This window comes from Lolium rigidum, chromosome 5, assembly GCF_022539505.1.
Source record: "Lolium rigidum isolate FL_2022 chromosome 5, APGP_CSIRO_Lrig_0.1, whole genome shotgun sequence".
Taxonomy (NCBI): Eukaryota; Viridiplantae; Streptophyta; class Magnoliopsida; order Poales; family Poaceae; genus Lolium; species Lolium rigidum.
Window position 1 is genome coordinate 263,253,839 of NC_061512.1, and position 18,495 is coordinate 263,272,333.

General features: G+C 46.5%; 1 protein-coding gene and 1 long non-coding RNA gene across 2 annotated transcripts; both read left to right on the forward strand.

Annotated features, from left to right (window-relative positions):
- Positions 1–3,850: 3,850 nt before the first annotated feature.
- Positions 3,851–8,091, forward strand: LOC124653274 (protein PHOX1-like). Its single transcript, XM_047192344.1, has 3 exons — positions 3,851–5,786; positions 6,213–6,429; positions 7,715–8,091. The coding sequence occupies exons 1-2, from the start codon at positions 3,851–3,853 to the stop codon at positions 6,359–6,361; spliced, it is 2,085 nt and encodes a 694-aa protein (XP_047048300.1). The 3' UTR covers positions 6,362–6,429; positions 7,715–8,091.
- Positions 8,092–10,646: 2,555 nt separating this feature from the next.
- On the forward strand, positions 10,647–11,537 carry LOC124655146. Its single transcript, XR_006988583.1, has 3 exons — positions 10,647–10,752; positions 11,194–11,336; positions 11,458–11,537. It is a non-coding gene; the product is annotated as an uncharacterized LOC124655146 (long non-coding RNA).
- Positions 11,538–18,495: the final 6,958 nt, after the last annotated feature.

Consider the following 18,495-nt stretch of genomic DNA (forward strand, 5'->3'; position numbering starts at 1 on the left):
ACCACCCTTCTTTTACAAGCAAGAATAAACCTCTTTAGATATTTATGATTTCTTTTCTTTTTAAATTTCACAGGAAATACAAGATGTTAATGGTGAGGAATAAGTCCCGAAAGATGGTATTTCAGGTGAAAGATCTCAAATCTGGCATTACAGAACTGAAGACTATACTTGAAAGTTTTGAGAAAGAACCTACCGAACTGAAGAAAACAAAATCGCTCTCCTTGCAAATTTCCAGTTCTCACTACAAATAAATCTATAGAGAGAAGGCTTTTCACACAAAGACAAGAAGTAGCTGGAGCCCATTCTTTCCGAGGTTTTTCACCTTCCTGGAATGTTTTTCTTCATGGAATGACTTTATTTGTTCTCGCTCATAGCCTTTATTTGTCCACATTTTCTTGTCTTGTGATTTTCTCAATTGTATATTATATTTTTCTATGAATTCTATCATTTCATATATGTGGGCGGGCGCAGCAACGCGCGCATTTCCGGTCTAGTATCCCGTAAAATCCCCCCACCTGTCCCGACCTGCCCCCATCTTCCTTTCGTTGCATATCACTCTTGGGCATCCGTGAGTGAATTCGGCCCGTTTTCATATCATTGATGTTCTTTCTTGATATGCTCGTTGTACATTGATTTTTCCTCGCTTTTCTTAATTATATCCGCAACGTGTCGACATGCATTGAGTTAGGACTCGATGAGATATACTTAGCCAAGAAAGAAAGAGACATCATTCGTTAAGAAGAAGATAAAACACGAGTGACACGAATATGCTCGGTGAAACACTTTTTTCGCAATGCATGATATTTCGACTTGCATCTCGTTTAGTGTGATGTATACCATTCTATCGGCCAATGATTTGAGCAACTCGTATTTCCCAGGTTTTCATTGGAAAAGAGGCTTTTATCTCATTTAATGCATGATACTTTTGAGTTGCATCTCATTACTCGATCGATGGTTGATGTAGTACAGTAGTACCGTAGTTTCTATCTGTCCCTTAGACAGGACCACCCCGTAATATGAGGTAGAGCGTAAATTAATATGTGTGTTGTTGTGGGTGTGATCTGCGTCCCTATTTATAGGTTTTTCTGAGCGGACTCGAGATGAACTCTCACTCTTAGTCGTATTGACCATGGGAAAGAGCATGGGCTATGATAAAAAAAAAAGCATGTGTAGAACTAGTCTAGAGATTAAAATGCGAATCTACAATTCTCCTTCTTGGATGTTTAGGCTTGGGAGGCATCCGGTTGAACTGACACACTTGAATCCCTCTTGGACGGTTGCGGGAGTTCATCGGCCAACCGTAAGCGCATAATCCAACTTCGGGAGATAGACTGCGAGCTAGATGCAAACTCCGCTAAAAGTAGTCGCGTGTTGTACGGTTGTCTTTGTTTGATGATCGAGCTAGAAGCTCCAAGATGACTTTTGGTTTGTATGGTGGGATTTCTCCTAGCAGCTGTCTTAGTTCTTGCTTGTAGTACTGTAATTCATTCTCGTACGGATAAATTTAACAGCGAAAGATCTATCGAAAAGCATGTGAGCGAAAGATATCGACATACCATGTGGATGGCGGTCCTCTCCTCGCGGCAACCATGCATGAGAAAAGATGCATAATCGATATGTCGGAGCAACACCCGTATCTCTAGAAAATATTAAATCTTCCAACACCACCGTTGCCGCTGGAAGGGAGATTTCGTTGCCGAGCGAAGAGCCGAAGATCACGTATTTTAGACGATATCATCTTCGTTAAGACAACTGCCGAAAGCAAGCAAACGGGCACCGATTCGCTAGAAAAGACGGGTACTTTTATTGAAAACTTCATCGAGTTTTCCGTCTCTAGGGATTGTGGACGAGGCTGGCAACAGGAGAGGGAGCCGGTCTTTGTAGAGGATGAGGAGCCCTGTTTTAGTGCTCCTCAATAGCCGAAGTTGAGGGGTCATATTTAGTTTTTTTTCTACGACGGATCCGCCGAAACCCATATCCAACCCATGTATACCCGTCTGTATTGATATGGTATCTGTAAAAAAGATGTCATGTGACCAGTTAACAATCTCATCCGCCTAACTACCGCCCCACGTCATGCATGCGCCATACATACATGATTCGCTCCTGCAAGACAACGCAGGCCATACGGGCATGCACAAAGCTGTATATATATGTCAGATTTGGTGAAGTTACGATCATGCCCCCGCTTACAAAGAGGTTTTTGATGGATTCTTCTTATTATTAATAGTAATAACTAGAAATGTTCTAGTAATGGAATTCCATATTGCGAATCCTTTATTCTTGCCTGCTTCAAGATATGATGACTAATTTAAAAAATCAACCTTGGGATAAAGAGTTTATACTCGCTTATGTTTACTTCAACTTTTTCTTGTACGTAGGAAATGAGATTTTTTATTTTTACTACAAATTTTTAAGCTGTTTTGTTTCACTCATATAGCTATCTAGTTTAAATTATCAACCCGAATACAGAATAAGAAAAGGAAGATAAATAGTTAATGAGAAGATCTCCACCGTTCTTGTATTTGATGCGCCCATAATTTTTTAAGGGAGGAGCACCAGAGCAGAAGTGGAGGCGGAGGTGGAGACGGCCTTACAATCTTGTCTTGTTTTTACAGTTGCTCCGTAGCATGAAACTGAGATGACACCGTGCTGACCTTGTTACAGGCCCGAAAGATGGCTAAGGGCATCTCCAACGGGGCGACGCATTTCGGACGTCCAAATTGGTTGTGCACGTCCGTTTGCGTCGCCTCACGGACGCGAAAATGGTCGTTTTTGTCCGCGCGTCCGTTTGCGCCTAGGGGTGCCTCCAGCGGCCCGATGTATTTTTTCTACTTTTTTTTTCTCATTTTCATTTAAACATAGATACAAACATTACACAAACTAATACATAGTTTGGAATATGGTTACAACATTGCAAAATGAGGAAACCTAACTAGTGTTGGCCACACAGGTTTCTTATGTTCGTTGCCAAGAAAAAAACTCTCTCGGGCACTCTCAATTACCCAAACTAGAAAATCCAGCTGACAATGATAGCCATGTTGATCCTACTCACGGTGGAAAAAAACCTATGACCGAAGACCGAACCTGAAAAGACCGATAAAATATTGGGTAGAAAATTTTATAGACCAAGGCGAGGAAGACAAGAGAAAAAGGAACGTGACAAAGACCCGCGGAGGACGGCATATGCGGCCCAGCGCGGCGTTGTCCTGGACCATGGTCGGTCCCAAGGCCGTTTCGCCGGCCCACGGCGAAAGCGAGAGCGCCCGACGACCATTTCGGAAACCAAAGCAAACCCTAACCTAATCCCTCCCGCCGCCGTGGCGGCGCCTTCCTTACCGCTAATCCCCACCCATTTCGGCATGTAATGACGCCCGCCAACCCACCCACCCATTTCGACCCGACCAAACCCAAAACACGAGAAAATTCCTCCTAGCCTCTTTCGGCACCTGCTTCGGGGAGAAGAATACTCTTCTCTTCTGCTCCGACCGATTCCATAGAAAACGCGGCGGCGGCGGTGGCGGCCAGCGAGCCTTCCCAGTTGTTCCTTTACTTGTCTCCACGCATCCCACCCACCTGTCCCGACCCGTCTTCCTTTCCGTTGCCGTCGTCCCTGCTTTGACTCTACTTCAATTCCTCTTCTTGCTCCTCTAGTCCTCCTCCTGCCTCCCCGGGAGATTCTTCTCCTCCCTCCAGTTCTTCCTTCCAATCGGGCCAATCGGGGAATCGCTGAATTTCTGCCTTCTTCCCCGTCCGAGGATTCGAGCCGGGATTAATCGCGGAGGTTTCCAAGTCCAAAAAGGAGGATCTTTTTTCCATTCGGCGGCGGATTTGGGGGCCCGAATCCGCGATGGGCAAGCCGTCGCTGAAGAAGAAGCGGGGCGGCGGGGCGGGCCACAAATCCTCCGCCGACGCCAAACCCTCCACCCTGGACCGCTCGGGCTCCAAGGTGCTGGACGGCGACGAGACCATCTTCGCGGAGATGGCGCGGGAGCTGAGGGAGGAGGGGAACAAGCTGTTCCAGCGCCGGGACTACGACCGCGCCCTGCTCACCTACGAGAAGTCCCTCAAGCTGCTCCCCTCCCCCGCCACCGGCCCCGCCGCCGCCGCCGACGTGGCGGGCCTGCGCAGCAACCTGGCGGCGTGCTACATGCAGATGAGCCCGCCCGACCACTACCGCGCCGTCAACGAGTGCAACCTCGCGCTGGACGCCGCGCCGCGCTACGGCAAGGCGCTGCTCAAGCGGGCGCGCTGCTTCGAGGCGCTGGGGCGGCTGGATTTGGCGGCGCGGGATGTGGAGAGGGTGCTGGCGGCGGAGCCTGGGAATTTGACGGCGGTGGATTTGGGGGAGAGGGTTAGGAGGGCTATGGTGGAGAAGGGGTTTGTGGTGGATGAGATGGCGGTGTTGCAGACGCCTGAGGAGGTGGTGGCGGCTGCCCCGAAGCCGCGCAAGAAGAAGGGACGGAAGGCTGCCGCCAAAGCTGCGGCGGCGGCCGTGGAGGAGGAGGGAAACCCAACAGCTGCGGAGCCCCCGCCGGCTGCGCCCGAGGAGGAGGAGCCGCCGCGGCAGGTGAAGCTGGTGTTCGGCGAGGACATCCGGTGGGCGCAGGTGCCGGCCAGCTGCGGCATGGCGCAGCTGCGCGAGTCCGTCCGCGGCAAGTTCCCCGGCCTCAAGGCGGTGCTCGTCAAGTACAGGGACAGGGAGGGCGACCTGGTCACCATCACCAACCAGGACGAGCTCAAGTGGGCCGAGGAGCTGGTCGACCCGGGGAGCTCCCTCCGGCTCTACGTCACCGAGGCCGACCCCGAGCACGAGCCCTACCTCGAGGACGGCGGCACCGGCTCGCTCGTCAACAACACCTCGGACAATGGGAGCATCAGGAGCAACAACAGGCAGGATGAGGACAGGAGCACGGTGACTTGCATCGATGACTGGATCGTGCAGTTTGCTCGCCTTTTCAAGAACCATGTCGGGGTCAGCTCCGACGAGTACCTGGACCTCCATGAGGTCAGCATGAAGCTGTATACGGAGGCCATTGAGGACACGATTACTAGCGACGAGGCCCAGGAGGTGTTTCAGCTTGCCGAGGGGAACTTTCAGGAGATGGCGGCGCTCGCGTTCTTCCAGTGGGGTAATGTTCACATGTCTCGGGCTAGGAAGAGGCTGCTCTTGCCGGAAGACTCTACCAAGGAATTGGTGCTTGAGAAAGTGAAGGAAGCCTACGAGTGGGCAAAGGAGGAGTACAGTAAGGCCGGGAAGACATACGAGGAAGCTGTAAGGGCCAAGCCGGACTTCTTTGAAGGTTTCCTCGCACTTGCACACCAGCAGTTTGAGCAAGCAAAGCTGTCATGGTACTACGCTGTCGGGAGCAACGCGGATCTGGACACATGGCCTTCCTCTGAAGTCCTGGAGCTCTTCAATAGAGCCGAGGATAACATGGAGAAGGGTACGGAAATGTGGGAGGAGATAGAAGAACAGCGCCTGAAGAACCGATCTAAACCAAGCCAGGAAAATGCTGTGCTGGAGAAGATGGGCATGGAGGAGTATATCAAAGATGTATCCACGGATGACGCGGCTGAACGGGCTTCCAACATGAGGTCTCAGATTAATATTCTCTGGGGTATGCTACTTTATGAGCGCTCAGTTGTGGAGTTCAAATTAGGACTTCCAATGTGGGAGGACTGTCTGATGGCAGCGATTGAGAAGTTTAAACTTGGAGGAGCTTCAGCTACAAACATTGCTGTGTTGGTGAAAAACCACTGTGCAAATGAAACTGCCCAAGATGGTAAGGAAAATATTACTGCACTTGTTTATTCTCTAGTTCAGCGTGTTCTTATCTCCTGAATCCCGAAGCTAAGAGAACTATACTATTTATTTTGTTGGAGAAAATTGAAATTGTGCAAAATATAAGAATTTTGATGCTGAATCTCTTACTATCCCCTTGATCATCACTGAAACTTATTATTAGGGAAGTTCACCTAGTATCAGGGCAACTCAAGTGTTGTTCACTAGTTGATTTTGATGAAATGCTGAGTTCATAATGTGTCTCTGGTGTCGTTAAAATTGTGAAAACATGATCTTCAATTCTGTAATTTACATTGCGTTCTTTGCTTTTTTCTGGAAAAACATTGTTTACTTTGCTGAATCACTTATGTTTCAAAAATACCACCGAATGCTCAAAGATTCTAAGATTATCCTTCTTCCCTCCTAGGTTTGGGCTTCAATGTTGATGAAATCGTGCAAGCCTGGAATGAGATGTATGACATTAAACGGTGGCTACGTGGTGTTCCATCCTTCCGTCTTGAGCCATTGTTTAGGCGGAGAGTTCCGCAACTGCATACTGCACTGGAGCATATATAGTATGTATGAAGTTGCTCCGATGTATTAAATATCGGGGCAACTTTACCTATATCAATTTTCTCTTTTAGGTAAGCGCATTTGCTGTATGCTTCTCTTCTTTCTACAGGATATATTTATATGCATAAGAACTTTATTTCATATGCACATGAGAACTTTGATTGTCTCTAGGTTGTTAGATGTGTCTTACTTGCTGTCCTGATTATTGCAGGCTGCATGTGTATAATTGTAACAAAGATGAACGTAACAAAGATGAACATGCAGTTCTGAATTTGTTTATGCTGAATGATTTCGTTGGTTTTGTGCTTGTTTTATATGTCCTGAGATGGCTTAAGAAAAAGAAAATATCTTTCATTTTTTCTCAAAAAGATAGGTAATTAGCTATTCTCTTATGCACGAATGTATGAATTAGACTATTTATTACCATCCAAATTCTTTCATTTGCACCTTTACTTATGTATGAATATATAAATTAGACTATTTATTACAGTCTAAATTCTTGCACTATTGGTCCGGATGTTTCTCTGTAAACTAAATGCTGAAACTATCAAATATTTACAAATCCAGAAAGCATGGTAGGTGAGATATTTGACTGTAAGCATAAGAACGGTACCACATAACTGGTGTAGCATTTAATGGAGATATTGTACCATCTACGTTACTGGATCCTTGCATGGAAAAGATTATTTTCTGCTATACAGGGTTAGCATATTCTGCAGACAAAAACTAATTAGCTATACATCCTTTAGTTCCTGATGGTCTGTTCTTCGAGGTTTAATCTACTGAAGTTTGAAATAAGATCTGCCTAATGTCCTCTAGAAAAACTAGTTTAGGCATCATCTGTATCAAGATTATTAAGGCCCCCTTCCTCTTATTATAAGTTTCTTAGTTCCTGAGATACCTTTCTAGGTAACTTGTCCTCTGGTACTACCTTTAAGTGAAACGATCCTTTGATACTACTCTTCTCTTGTGTTTTATCCTCTTCATACTGGAGCTTTACGATACAAATACACGATGCATTATACTCCCTCCGTCTTATGAAACATATCTTAACGTTGTCTAAATTTGGGTGTATCTAGATGCTAAATAATGTCTAGATACATTTAAATTTAGACAACCTTAAGACATGTTTCATGGGATGGAGGGAGTCGTTGTATCTTTGTCAATCATAACCTATTAGAATAGTGCTTTCAGTTCTCCAAGCTACCGATTTGTTTATCCATCTTAGTCAGACCCTTGTTAAGTTGTGATTAAATTTTGTACATCAAGTTATCATCTTAATCTTCTTCATCCAAATTGTTCTTTTTTGGGTAGCCTTTGTGGTATTGAAATTGGTGTGTTGATTCATCTCTGCAGGTCAATGGCTTCTTGGTATACAATACATGGATTTGTTCGTTCCATTTTTTATACATCAAAGAGTCTGCTTCCCTGCATTTTTTTTACATCGAAGAGTCTGCTTCCCGGTGGCGAAGCTATTCATTGCGGAGGGGTGGAGCCCGTCCGCGATCTGCATATGTTGGTTGGTGTTTTGCCGTCTGTCTTGTTCTTTGTGCACAGGAAGCTGCGCTTTGTTACTAGTTTAGAGCTTCATTTGTGTGTGACATAGTAATATGCTGTTTCGAGGATAGATTGGCCGCATACTCTATTTGTTTCACGCTTTTTGTGATACCTTATAGGCATGAATGTTTTGTAAACTCAGTTGGGGTATTATAATGTGATTACAGGATTCCATAGAATTTCTTGCACTGAAAGAAAAAATAAAGGAAAAAAATAGACTGTTCTGAATTCTGATATGCTACTGATCCAGGCTACTCATTTCAGGGTGGGTCTTTTGTCCTATCTATCAACAAGTGTTTTTTTGTAAGGTTTTTGTTCAATTCTCATTGGTGTGATACATGGGAGTAGGAACACTTGAATGACATCATTTGACTGAGATTTAATTAAATCTAAGCCTTAAGATCATGTGGGGCTTACCTTCTTAGTAGCGATTCAAGAATCAGAATTTGATGTAGAAAGGTTTTGTTTCGTAAAAGGTTCTCCCGCTATTTCCTAATTCTATTAGGATTTGTTTATTTTTGTCCAAATCTATAATTTTTGGTCGTTAACAAAATAAGCAGGATTCAATGCACCTCTCCTAACTTTCTCTATCTCCCCTTCCACCTACTGTTGTGCTCTGGGCGCCTGCCAGAACGGGTTGCCGTGAGTTCAAGCCCGACCACCTATAGACCATGACTACAACCTCCCCGTCCTACTCGATCTATGTCGAGCAAGTCAGGATGTGACAACTCGCCCAGTAAGCTTAATGAACAATTATTAGAAACACATATAATGTGACAATGTTGGAAAAGTAAATATATTTACCAATTTGAGTGAGGAGATTTTGTAGTCTATCTGTTGAACAATGTTGCCAGCGACAAAATATTTGGCTTCACTCGCTATTTGTATCCTCGTGTGGAATCAACCATCACCGACTGGATATTCACTTTGAATCATTCTACTCTCTACGTTTCTTCTCACCTACATTGCATCACCAATGCATGCGGACATATGTACGTTTTGGGCTTTTGGCTAGATCATCTGATCCCGGCTGTGAGAAGTAGGGTAGGGTTCTAACTCAGGCGTTTGCTCCAGTATAACTTCCTCCCTAGCAAACTCAGCCAAACTTAAAATACGAGGGCATTGAGATGGCTCGATACCCCTTGGTTACTAATATATTGAACGGTTACACGTAACCTGTATAAAACCTATATAACCCAACTAAATTATACGAATGTGTGTGTGTTTTTTTAAATTATACGAATATGTAGCATACTATACCTACTCGCGCTCCGCCGGATGGAGTACAAATACGTCAAGGCGGCCATACGTACGTATCCGGTATCCCCTCGCGGCCTGGACTGGATCGCACTGCGAACTTGATCTGATTTAATGTCAAAAAAAAAAACTTGATCTGATTTACAGACCTATTGAGAGGCTACATACCGGTAATCCTGGACCTACGGAATTTTGCACATACCAACGTGTGGTCACAAAATATACGTACGCCTCCATGATTCCAACCCTAACAACTCATCATCGACCTCCAAGGCTCCAAACAAACGTTGCTCCGAATCGCCCAACCTTGCTAGCAGATCAATGGCGGCGGCTGCGGCGGCGGCCATGCCGGACGACATCCTCCTCGAGATCCTCTTCCGCTTAAAGCACGCTCCGGCCGTCCTCTTCCGTTGTGCCACGGCCTGCAAGCGGTGGCGCGGTCTCGTCGCCGACCCCGCCTTCCTCCGGCGCTGCTGGCCAGATCAGGACGCCTCGTCCTCCATGGCCGGCTTCTTCACCCAGGAACTAGAGGCCACAGGTACGTTCACTGTCACAACGCCATACTTCACCCCGACGCCGCGATCGGTCCTCGGCCCTGGCCGGCGGACCCTCCGCTCCTTCATGACCGCCGCCGTACCCGCTGGCCTCTTCGACCGAGCGGTGCCGCTCGCCTCGCGCCACGGCCTCCTCCTCGTGCGGCTCGATACATATGGCATACGCGGTTACTGGAACAGCACCATCATCGACCTGGCTGTATGCAACTTGCTCACCGGCGTCTGCCACATCCTCCCTGCTCTTAAGTTTGGCTCGGACTTTGAGCGCTGCAGGTGGAGAGGCTACGCCATTCTAACCGGTACAGACTGCCCTCCTTCTTCTACCGACGAGCCGAGCAACTCATCATCGTTGTTCAAGGTGGTAATCATCGGGTACGACCAAAACTATGCCGGGACATGCACTCTCCACACCTTCTCCTCCGACGAAGCAAGCTGGAGACTGGGCACCCATGGATTCGATAGTCTTGTTCAACCCAACATGCACGGATCGTCCTGCCGTGCTGTTGTGCATCGTGGCACGGCGCATTGGTTATTTTCTCGTTACGGAGAGCCATATGTTGGCGTCCTTGATCTCAACATGCGCACAGGACACGTCACCGCGACGACGCTCCCCATCGCAATGTGTTTTCACCCCGACAGCCACCTGTTCATTAATCTAGCGGCCAGGACGACGACGCTTTCAATGTTTTGTATGCAAAAGAGGGGTACCCAGCTAGAGATCTGGGAGCAGCGAGAGGAACAACCCAACGAGGATAGAGGTTCGGCATGGGTATGCACCAGTACAGTCGAGCTAAAACAGCCCTGGGAGAAGACGGAGAATGAAGCAAGGGAGCTATATGTCTTGGGAGACAAGTGCGGCACATTACTCGTCAACGACACCATCCAAGGCGTTTACACCGCTGACCTACAAACCGGGATGATGGAGGAGGTGCCTGATTGTCCTCACAGGAGCTACATCAACCCTATGGAGACTGTGCCCTTGGAACTGGATTGGCCCTCGATTTTCGCTTCTCGGCTTGATACAAGGTATAGCTACCCAATTTGCTATCTCGCTATATATATACATATATACTCATTTGTTGTTTTCTGCTACAAAGAATACATGAATCACTGGTCATTAATCAGTTGACTGAACCACAGCATCATTTTTGTTCAGCTAGTTCGCACATCTCATGTAAGGTAACTATGCATTTTCTCCGAGACTCCACATGTACGTCCCGCTGTTGTTAGTTAGAATCTTATAGTAATAATGTGACCAAGTATCATTTTGTGAACCGAAAGTAAACAATTTTTTTGGGTGTATATTAATGGTCATTATAGGATTGCCTCTCAAGTTGTGCATTTTAATTTAATAAGGTTTCACATAGGTTACACCATATTGGTATGATTGTTTCTCTTCCTTGCATTCTATGGCATGCACCCTTTAGATTGAATACTTATAATGTCTTTGACTTAACCATTGAGAAGGAAACAGACGATGGAAAACAATGTGACGTATCCACAACCTGGGTGGGAACAAATGTATCTTCGGAGAATCCAAGGATGGAATAAAAAAGTGGATATCCTGATGCGTGATAACAAAAATATCTTCAAGGAAAGGCGTATTTAAGGTGAGTTCATTGCCGCCCCTGATTTGGCCAGCATCAATTTGATCATGGATATGAATCATCCTCTCTGTCGTTTGTATGATATATGCGGTTAGAAATTACTGTGTTGTCTGAATTGCTGCAGGTTCTTGATCGACAGTCGTCATGATGCATTTGCTGGTTGGGTTGATGCTAAGGTTGGATCCTTAATTAGCTTGAACAGGGCAAAAGATGATATCTTTCTTTTCTTGAAAGAGCTGGCAAGGCACAAGCTAGCAGGAAAACAACCCATGGCTTCTTTTCCATTGTAGCAGCAAAAGAAATGAATCGCTTCAATCCTTCATACGCTTGTAATCTGGAAATGATGAGTTTGCACTCATCTAAGAATGTAATCACTCACCGGTGCATAAGTTTATTTGCTCCATCAGTTATGCCATCGGGCTCGTTTTCTGCAGCTTCAGAACCTGAAAGTAAGCTGTCTGGCTTTGATTCCTTCTGGAATCTAGAGAGCAAACTTTATTTCGACCAACATGAATTATTTCTCATCTCTAGATCTTACCATCATCTGAACTAAAAACCCCGACACTTATTACGGATCGAAGGAAGTAGCATGTTTAGCGAGGGTGATACAACCAAAGCTATACACAAGTTGATAACGAGGAAAATTGCAACGTTTCTGTTCAGGTGCATCTGCATGCTATCCTTTTTTTTCGATAAAGGGAATATATTAATATCAAGAAGATACCAATTACACCCAGCCTCTGCAACAACGCACCACCCTAATGGCACTACGGATGCACAAAGCCAAAAACAAGAAAAGAAAACTAAGAAACAAAAGTCCCGCTACAGTATCTCGGGCCTAATAACAGCAATACATCCACCGTCAAGACAACACCTGAATTACAGACTCTCCAAAAACGACGCCTCCAAGAAGGGAATCAAACACCGTCGTCGCTCGATCAAAGATCTTAGGTTTTCACCCTGAAGATAGTCCCTGCTCTCAAAACAATGCCTCCACCAAGGACATTGCCAGACACAATCAATTAAGGCCAGACCTTGGGTTTTCACCCTGAAAGGTAGGACTCTGCACTTCACATGTGTTTGTCGCCCCCACTTTCATACCGCTGCTGTGAAGCCCGGAACACCAAGCAAGTCCCTCAACAACGCAGAGACTTGAACCTCCCTTAGCTAGTCCTCCCCTCCGGCCTTCATGAAATTCTCTTCTGCCGACTTTCATCATAGATCCATAGTCACTTGATGTCAACACAGAAAAAGAGCTTCGCGCCGCTCCCTCCAATCTGCATGCTATCCTGGTGTGATCTTCCTATCCTTTTCTGATCTTGCTTACTGTGAACTTCTTTTCTGAAAGGGAACAATGTTAGTACGTAGTGAGAACAGCATGCTTTTCTCGAGTTACAATTGGATCATGGGCCACGCATTACAATCTCTTAACTTTTGTCTTGGTCTTCATCCGCTGACTAGAACTGGACCAAGGAAATAACCACTGGTGGAAAAACAGGCTTCCGAGAAGCCCCATAAGTCGCGAAGGTAAAGGAACCGCGACTAATGGGGTCTTTAGTCGCGGTTCGTGTGGCGAACCGCGACCAAAGGCCTGGGCCCAGGGCGCACGGTGGCCAGCTGGTGCACGTGGGGGCTTTAGTCGCGGTTGGCCAGCCCAACCGCGACTAAAGGTGCCCGAAGGCCTTTAGTCGCGGTTGGCCGGGCCAACCGGGACTAAAGCCCCTCCCCTATATATACCCATCCGAGCAGCCAACACTTAGCCATTTGGAGCCATTCTCTTCACAAACTTCACAAGTGAGTGTTAGGTTTGCTTTTGGTTCCTCTTATGCACATAAGGTGTTTGATGAAATGCCCCAAGAGCATGAAACAAACATGATATGAAGTGTTGGAGTCACACTTGAGCTTTCTCATTTATTTTTTCCTCCTCGATCGCGGTTAGCAACTTGAACCTTTGATGTGTCATTGATAAAATATGCATGTGTGTGTAGTTCATTGTTTAATTTATATTGTTTGTAGCTAGTTAGTTTAACAAATGCATGATGGTTAATTATATATTTTATATTATAATAATGCAGATGAATCGGCAATGGATGTACGGTAACCGACTCTCCGGCGAGTTCGGTACGGGTTTGAAAGATTTCCTCGTAGTGGCTAATGCGAACAAGCGAGGGGTTTTGTTATCTGTCCATGTGTTAAGTGTAAGAATCGGAAGGGTTACTCTTCCTCAAGAGATGTTCACATGCACCTGCTTCGGCACGGTTTCATGCCAAGCTATAATTGTTGGACCAAGCATGGAGAAAGAGGGGTTATAATGGAAGAAGATGAAGAAGGGGATGATTTCAATGATGAAAGCTATCTTTCTCATTTCGGTGATACTTTCATGGAGGATGCTGAAGGTGAAGGGGAAGGTGAAGAAGAGGCACGTGATGATCCCGTTGATGATCTTGGTCGGACCATTGCTGATGCACGGAGACGCTGCGAAACCGAAAAAGAGAGGGAGAATTTGGATCGCATGTTAGAGGATCACGGGAAGGCGCTGTACCCCGGATGCGATGATGGTCCGAAAAAGCTGGGCTGCACACTGGATTTGCTGAGATGGAAGGCACGAGCAGGTGTAGCTGACTCGGCATTTGAAAACTTGCTGAAAATGTTGAAGAATATGTTTCCAAAGAATAACGAGTTGCCCGCCACTACGTACGAAGCAAAGAAGGTTGTCTGCCCTCTAGGTTTAGAGGTTACTGAAGATACATGCATGCATCAACGATCGCATCCTCTACCGCGGTGAATACGAGAATTTGAATGAATGCCCGGTATGCACTCGCATTGCGTTATAAGATCGAGGCGATGACCCTGGTGACGATGTTGAGGGCCGAAACCCGGGAAGAGGGTTCCCGCCAAGGTGATGTGGTATGCTCCTATAATACCACGGTTGAAACGTCTGTTCAGGAACAAAGAGCATGCCAAGTTGTTGCGATGGCACAAAGAGGACCGTAAGTCGGACGGGGAGTTGAGACACCCCGCAGATGGAACGCAATGGAGAAAGATCGACGAGAGAGTTCAAAGATTTTGCAGCTGACGCAAGGAACATAAGATTTGGTCTAAGTACGGATGGCATGAATCCTTTTGGCGAGCGAGCTCCAGCCATAGCACCTGGCCCGTGACTCTATGCATCTACAACCTTCCTCCTTGGTTGTGCATGAAGCGGAAGTTCATTATGATGCCGAGTGCTCATCCAAGGTCCGAAGCAACCCGGCAACGACATCGATGTGTACCTAAGGCCATTAGTTGATGAGCTTTTACAGCTGTGGGGCAGACCTGGTGTCCGTGTGTGGGATGAGCACAAAGAAGAGGAATTTGACCTACGAGCGTTGCTTTTCGTAACCATCAACGATTGGCCTGCTCTTAGTAACCTTTCGGGACTGTCAAATAAGGGATACAATGCATGCACGCATCTGCTTACATGAGACCGAAAGTGTACATTTGCCAAATTGTAAGAAGAACGTGTACCTTGGGCATCGTCGATTTCTTCCGAAAGGTCATCCGAGTAAGAAAGAAAGGCAAGCATTACAACGGCAAGGCAGATCACCGGCCGAAGCCTGCGGAACACTACTTGGTGCTTGAGGTATTTGATATGGTCAAGGGTTTGAAAGTCATCTTTGGAAAGGGTCCTGGCGGACAATCGGTTCCGAAGGGAGGCCGACGGGCACGTAGCCATGTGGAAGAAGAAATCTATATTCGGGAGCTAGAATATTGGAAAGTCCTAGAAGTCCGCTCTGCAATCGACGTGATGCACGTTACGAAGAATATTTGCGTGAACATCCTAAGCTTCTTGGGCGTGTACGGGAAGTCAAATGATACAAAGGAAGCACGGCAGGACCAGCAAAGTTTGAAAGACCACGATGACCCGCATCCGGAACGGTTTCAAGGTCGTGCCGACTACGCTCCGACCAAAGAAGAGAAGGTCATCTTTTTTGAATGCACGAGCAGTATGAAGGTCCCGTCGGGATTCTCGTCCAATATAAAGGGAATAATAAACATGGCGGAGAAAAAGTTCCAAAACCCGAAGTCTCACGACCGCCACGTGATTATGACGCAATTGCTTCCGATTGCTTTGAGGGGCTCCTGTCGGAAAATGTTCGAGTAGCCATTGTGAAGCTATGTGCATTCCTCAATGCAATCTCTCAGAAGGTAATCAATCCAGAAGTTCTACCACGATTACGAACGATGTGATCCAATGTCTTGTCGGTTTCGAGTTGGTGTTCCCGCCATCCTTCTTCAATATTATGACGCACCTCCTGGTTCACCTAGTCGATGAGATTTCCATTCTCGGTCCTGTATTTCTACACAATATGTTCCCCTTCGAGAGGTTCATGGGAGTATTAAAGAAATATGTTCGTAACCGTGCTAGGCCGGAAGGAAGCATCGCCAAGGGCTATGGAAATGAGGAGGTAATTGAGTTTTGTGTTGACTTTGTTCTCGACCTTAAGCCGATTGGTCTTCCTCAATCGCGGCACGAGGGGAGACTAAGTGGAAAAGGCACGATCGGAAGGAAATCAATGATATGTATGGACGGCCATTCTCCGATCGAAGCACACCACACGGTTCGACCAATTCCAGCTTGGTGGCTCCGTACTTTGAGAAACACAAGAATATTTTACGCTCGGACAACCCCGGGAAGCTCGAATCCTGGATTAGGAAGGCCCACATGGAGACTTTCGGCAGTTGGTTGAGAAAACATTTAATGAGTGACAATAAGGTTGTAGATCAGCTTGTACATGTTGGCCAAGACACCATCTTCGACTATAACGACTTTCCAAGGGTACGAGATAAATGGGAATACATTTTACACGATCGCCCAAGATAAAAAGAGCACCAACCAAAACGAGTGGTGTCCGCTTTGATGCAAGCAACCGAGAATGGGCAAAAGGTCACATATTATGGTTACATAGAGGAGATATGGGAACTTGACTATGGACCCTCCTTTAGGGTCCCTTTGTTCCGGTGCAAATGGTTCAAGCTAACGAGGAGGTGGGGTAAAGGTGGACCAGCAATACGGAATGACAATGGTGGATTTCAACAATCTTGGTTACCTTGACGAACCATTCGTCCTAGCGAAAGATGTCGCTCAGGTTTTCTATGTGAAGGACATGAGTAGCAAACCGAGGAAACGGAAAGATAAGAAAACGATCGGTACATCATGCGATGATCCAAAGCGCCACATTGTTCTTTCGGGGAAAAGAAACATCGTGGGAGTGGAGGACAAGACAGACATGTCGGAAGATTATAATATGTTTGCTGAAATTCCGCCCTTCAAAGTGAACACCGACCCAAGCATTAAGTTAAATGATGAGGATGCTCCATGGATACGGCACAATCGTAAGCAAGCGGGGACACAAGGGAAGAAATGATGTGTAATAATTTATTATTGTACCAAACTTTGTTGAATGAATCATGTGAATTATATTACCCGTGATGTGTTTGGTGTCCATTTTCGAATGATTCAATTGACTCGAGATAGCACTGATGATACATGAAATTTGGAGTGACTAAGTCATACTCCTGCATACATGAAATTTGGAGTGACTAAGTCATACTCCTGCATACAGGAAATTTGGAGTGACTAAGTCATACTCCTGCATACATGAAATTTGGAGTAATTTAGTCATACTCCTGCCTAGGCGTATAATATGCATACTCGTAGTCTTCATAGCCGCCGCCGTTGTACTGGTAGTCGTCGCCTTCTAAGTTGCCGGCGTCGTCGTCGCTGTCTGCTTGTCGTCGCCGTCGTCGGGCGGCGCTCGTGGCTCGAGCCGAGGGTAGCGCGGGCGGGGGATATCGCCGGCCGTGATGTAGTCCATGACGCTGCGCAGAGTCCGGCCGTACCACCATAGCCGACGGCCGGCCTCGTGGAAGTTTCCGGGAGGCGGACCGTCCTCCTCATACACGGCGAGCGCCCTCTCACGCCGATTGATGAAGAAGGCGTCCCAAGTATGCTCGGTTATCGGGATGCCGGCGGGGATTCATCCGCTGCTCCGGCGTGAGGTCGAGGTAGTAGTGGTTCGTGATGGCCGCCCGGCGCGCGGTACCACGAGGGACGGGAGGGACCGGCACGCCGCCGGCGCTAGGCTCCGGCCGGCGGGGACGCGGTAGCCGGAGGGCAAGGGTAGTTCGAGGCGCAAAGCTCCTCCACCTGTTGGTAGGTTAGAGTGGGTGCGGTGGAAGCCATGAGAGAGTGATGAGAGATTGTAGAGATGTGATAATGCTGGCCAAGCCGGGCTACCTATATGTAGTGACAAATGGCGGGAAAAATGGGAGCGGGAAGACAGGAGGCGGGAAGAAAGAGGCGGGAAGAAAGTGGCGGGAAGAAAGAGGCGGGAAGAAAGTGGCGGGAAGAAAGTGGCGGGAAGAAAGTGGCGGGAAGAAAGTGGCGGGAAGAATTTTTCTGATTTTTTTGATATATTATTTGTATTTTTAAGAATTTAAATTGAATTAGTTTAATTTTTCTGATTTTTTTGATATATTATTTGTATTTTTAAGAATTTGAATTGAATTAGTTTAATTTTTCTGATTTTTTTGATATATTATTTGTATTTTTAAGAATTTGAATTGAATTAGTTTTATTTTTCTGAAATTTTTTGATATATTATTTGTATTTTTAAGATTTTGAATTGCATTAGTTTTTTTTTCTGATTTTTTTGATATATTATTTGTATTTTTAAAATTTTGAATTGAATTAGTTTTATTTTTCTGAATTTTTTGATATATTATATGTATTATATGATTTTCAAAAAAGAAAAGTATTTTCAAAAAAGAGCTTTAGTCGCGGTTGGCCTGGCCAACCGCGACTAAAGGTCCTTGCGCGCGGGAAAATAAAAACCGGGCGAAAATACCTTTAGTCGCGGTTGGGGTCCCCAACCGCGACTAAAGGTAACCCTTTAGTCGCGGTTGGCGACCCCAACCGCGACTAAAGCCCCATCCCTATTTATACGCGCGGGCGCGAAGGCGCGCCCCATTCGTCTTCTCCGCCCGCACGAACTTCTTCTCCGCGCCCGTCAGGCTGCCCCGTCGTCGCCGCCCCCGTCGTCGTCCGCCGCCGTCGCCCGCCGCCGTCGCCCGTACGTCGTCGCGCGCGCCGCCCTCTATCCGCTCGCCCGCCGCCCTC

Excerpts from the sequence above, each read along its gene's own strand:
- LOC124653274 (XM_047192344.1), top strand. The coding sequence starts at position 3,851 with ATGGGCAAGCCGTCGCTGAAGAAGAAGCGGGGCGGCGGGGCGGGCCAC. Across the intron at positions 5,787-6,212 it reads AAATGAAACTGCCCAAGATG|GTTTGGGCTTCAATGTTGAT; the intron begins GTAAGGAAAATA and ends CTTCCCTCCTAG.